We start from the raw sequence: 3,946 nt of genomic DNA on the forward strand, positions 1-3,946 counted from the left end.
TTTCATAAATTTAAACAAATAGAGTTTGAAAGCTACATCAACATTTTAAAATACTCGTTAACATGTAAGCTTTTATCTAAAAAACAAAATAACCGGATTCAACCTAAAATCCGGATTTTTAAAAATCCGGATCCATCTAAATTCTGGCCTGGATCTGGATCTAACCCAGGCTAATTGGATCCATGTTCCGGCCTGAGTTTGTCGGCCAAAACCCAATTGAAGAGTCTTACGTGTCAAGTCATGATTGGACTTCAGATCTTCGAAGCAATTAGAATACAGACAATAGGTAAAACCAGCAACACTGGAAATGTTAAAGCAATTAATTAATAAGGCCATAGCTGAATGATATCTGAAATTTACAGATGACAATGGAAACTTATAACAGTCTGTTGGTTGTTCAAATCAAGCAGAATAAATGGAGCCCTATTTACATAATTCAGTTTCTGAATAATCTTAAAAATACAGTCCAACGATTGGTATACAGTAAGTAGGATAAAGTTAAGGAGAACATCAACAACACCCTGCCATAATTATTTCATCCTCAACTTGTCACATTTCCAGCTTGAACATCCGCTTAAGCACTGCTCCTCTTGCTGCCACTTCCAAAGGCCCAGTGAGGTTTAGCAGGAGTGCGCCTCAGTGCCTTCACTGCCAATGGGTTGTCCTTGCTCTGTTGCAAATAGGAAATACGTTAGCAAAGGGGGAGAAAGGGAGGACTTGGAAGTTTTTTAGTACCCAGGGAAAATGAGTGTCAGATGCTTAAAAGAACATGCAACGAAACAAAGTTGACTTGCTCTTACCATCATGCAGGTCCCGTCATTGGTGTTACAGATAGGATAATCATGCGGGCAGCAACTGTAATGGTCATCACAGCAAGTGGCACCGTCAAGTGGGCAGCATCCCCATGAAAGGCAATAGCCTGCATACTCATATGTACAGCAGCAGGTGTTGCTGTCTGGACAGGAGAAATAGCTGCTACAGACAGTTGGGGGCTTTATGGGAGACGGTGGAGATGGGCCAGGGTTTGGGGGATTTTGGCTTTTCTTGATAGGGTAGGAGGCCTCCATTGCAATACCGCATTTGCCGGTTGAGACGCCATCCAGATTGCGCTCCATCCTGATATAGCCTGCCTCTCCCCAGCTTGCACCCCATGAGTTTTTCACAATCCAGTAATCAACACCATTGTCAGTGCCATACCCAACAGCAGTAACTCCATGGTCCAGTGATGTTCCACATTTGCCAGAGAAGACACCCTGAAGAAATGCAGCAAAACAACGTATTTAATTAAAGACTGGTATCGTGCCAACTCGGAAGCTATTCATGGCATTCCAGCCTCAAAAGATTCACAGAGAATATCCAACCAATGCAAGGCAATTGATTGCCTTCAAAAGACTAAAAGGTCCACTCCGAGGGTTGGAAAATTATAACTACTCCCAAGATATTGATAACGTGATACTTCCATCATATCACAGCATGGTATGTCATTAAAATTACTTACATTGCACTAGTTTTTAATGACAGATGAAAATATCACGTACTTCCAGATTTCCTAATCATGATTCTAGAGGGTCCAGGTCCTTTTCTAGTTGGTTTTTACAAAATTTGTTTTTACGGTGCGGTGCTGAGCGTCTCGCATTTTGAAAGTTTCTATATAATTTGATTCTTGGGCAAGTGACAGTAGCTCGAATGCGATCAAATCATAATTAAAAAAAACATCCAGAGTGGTGCAATTAGTAATGGAAATATTTGACCTTTCCATTCAGAACCTCGAAATTAACAGAGCTAAATTTATCTCCTGTTTGACTGTTTACCAAGCTCTATAAATCTGACCGAATGGATTGAGATAGAAATCTTACTGAATCATAAAGCTGGAATTCCCTGCCCCCTCCTTCGATGGCAATGCTTACAGGCTGACTAGCAACTGCCTTTTGCAATGCTTTCTCATTGTTTGCGGGAACATCTTCGTAGTCATCAATCGTAACCACCCGGGCATTTTTCTACATAAAACAAAAGACAAAAGAAAGAAAAAATAAGTAACAGTATGTCTTCATTTTGTTCGGATTTATTTCGTCTTTGTGTCACTATAGAATTACCCGGTATGTGTCGCAAGTGCCATCAGAAGCGTAGTAAGGATAATCTTCTTCAGTGTCAATGCCACCATTGTTGATGATAAACTCGAAGGCATAATCCATAAGACCACCATTGCAACCTTCATTATAAGATGTATCACAGTCAACCAGCTCCTGCTCTGATAGAGAGATCAGATCGCCTGTCACTATCTTGTTTATCCCTTCCACAGCAGCAATCGTGGAGAACGCCCAGCAGCTCCCTTCATTTCGTATCACAAAACAGTTAAAATGATTAACTTCTATCTTTCAAGCTTTTCGAATAATTGATGATGGAAGTGTTGCATCAGGATAAATTCAGAGTTTCTTCATCAATTAATTCTTGTGCTAGCACAGAGATAATTAAATCTTGTATCGTAATAATGGCGAATCTTTCTACTTTTTGGAAGAATTAACGATTAAAGTTTCTTTATCAATTAATTTTTTGAGTACAGATGATTAAATCTTGTATCAAATTAATATATTAATAACATCAAAAAGAGATCCAATAAACTTTTCGCTAAACAATAATCTTATTAACAATCCTATCAAATTAATAAATTAATATCATCAAAAAGAGATCCGATAAAATTTTCGCTAACCAATAATCTTATCATCTCTTTATCAAGAAAAGAGAGAACTGGGAAAAACAGTGAGACTGCAGATTTGATACACATAAATTGAAAAAATTACCCTTCGAACAGAAAAAATTATAAATATTATTATTAAAGTTTTGCTATTCATAAAGTCTTATTAATCACACCACATAATCTTTTATTTTTTTTATTGTTTAATTTTTCTTTTTGAAATTTTATTTAGTTTTCTTTTTTAAAAATAATTAAATTCTTCTATTAATCATCTATATTTCACACATTTAATAAGAAAAAAATAATTATAATAAAATAATAAAAAAATAGTGTACAGTGTACTATGCTTATTAATAGAATTTTTCCTATTAAAATAAAAAGAATATTATGGAAACTCTTAAAAACTCACCGCAGCTCCCTTGATCTTTGACATCAACGACGGCACCTTCCTTCCTCCAGTCAACGGAATCTGGTACCTTATCGCCGACAAGTGGCTCGTACCGGTTGCTGCTTGGCCTCGTGAGTCTCCTCTTGGAGCTGAACCTGGCACCTAGGTACGTGGTCCGGTACTCCTCGTTGGTCAGATCTGCAAACCGGTTCAACCCGAGCTTGTAGGTCCGGTTCTTCTCGGCGTTGTGCTCATCGATGAACCGGAGATTGTCCTTGAAGATATAGAACCTCTTCTCCTTCTCCCCGATGGCGTTGTAGGCCCTTCCGTGCTTCGCGAGCCACCCCTCGTAAATCGCCATCACTTCGTCGTTGGTCCTCCAACTCGATCGGTCACCGTGATTCTCGTCGTAACCGATGATCGACATATCCAACGCCGAAGACAGCGTGAATATCGTCACGAACAGGACGATCACCATGGTTGAAGATGGTCTACAGAAAGCCATGACCTTTTCCTTCTCGTGTGGATACTCAATGGATTCCGAGTATGTGTGCCTGAGAAAGTGGAGGGGTTAGAGATGGGCTTTATAATGGAAAAGGGCGGCCGCGGAGTTTGATTTATTGATTTTTTAATTATATAGAGGAATCAAATTTGGAGTGAAAAGGAATATATATTTTTATATTTAAATAAATAAACAAACAAACAAACAAAATGGGCAGTGCAGGCTGCAGCTGACCATTTGGACACACGTTAGACGCATGTGGATCAGAGTCGATAGGTCGATATTTAATTTAAAAGATAATAATTTTTTTAAAAAGATGATAATATTTTTATTTTTAATTATGAGATTTTATTAAAAATTGTGT

General features: G+C 38.3%; 1 protein-coding gene across 1 annotated transcript; it reads right to left on the reverse strand.

Moving 5' to 3' along the window:
• Positions 1–426: 426 nt before the first annotated feature.
• LOC122296195 (cysteine proteinase RD21A-like) lies at positions 427–3,686 on the reverse strand. Its single transcript, XM_043105686.1, has 5 exons — positions 3,102–3,686; positions 2,094–2,329; positions 1,857–1,997; positions 801–1,253; positions 427–670 (listed from the first exon to the last, which is right to left on the reverse strand). The coding sequence occupies exons 1-5, from the start codon at positions 3,583–3,585 to the stop codon at positions 575–577; spliced, it is 1,410 nt and encodes a 469-aa protein (XP_042961620.1). The 5' UTR covers positions 3,586–3,686; the 3' UTR covers positions 427–574.
• Positions 3,687–3,946: the final 260 nt, after the last annotated feature.

Source organism: Carya illinoinensis, chromosome 15, assembly GCF_018687715.1.
Source record: "Carya illinoinensis cultivar Pawnee chromosome 15, C.illinoinensisPawnee_v1, whole genome shotgun sequence".
Lineage (NCBI taxonomy): Eukaryota > Viridiplantae > Streptophyta > Magnoliopsida > Fagales > Juglandaceae > Carya > Carya illinoinensis.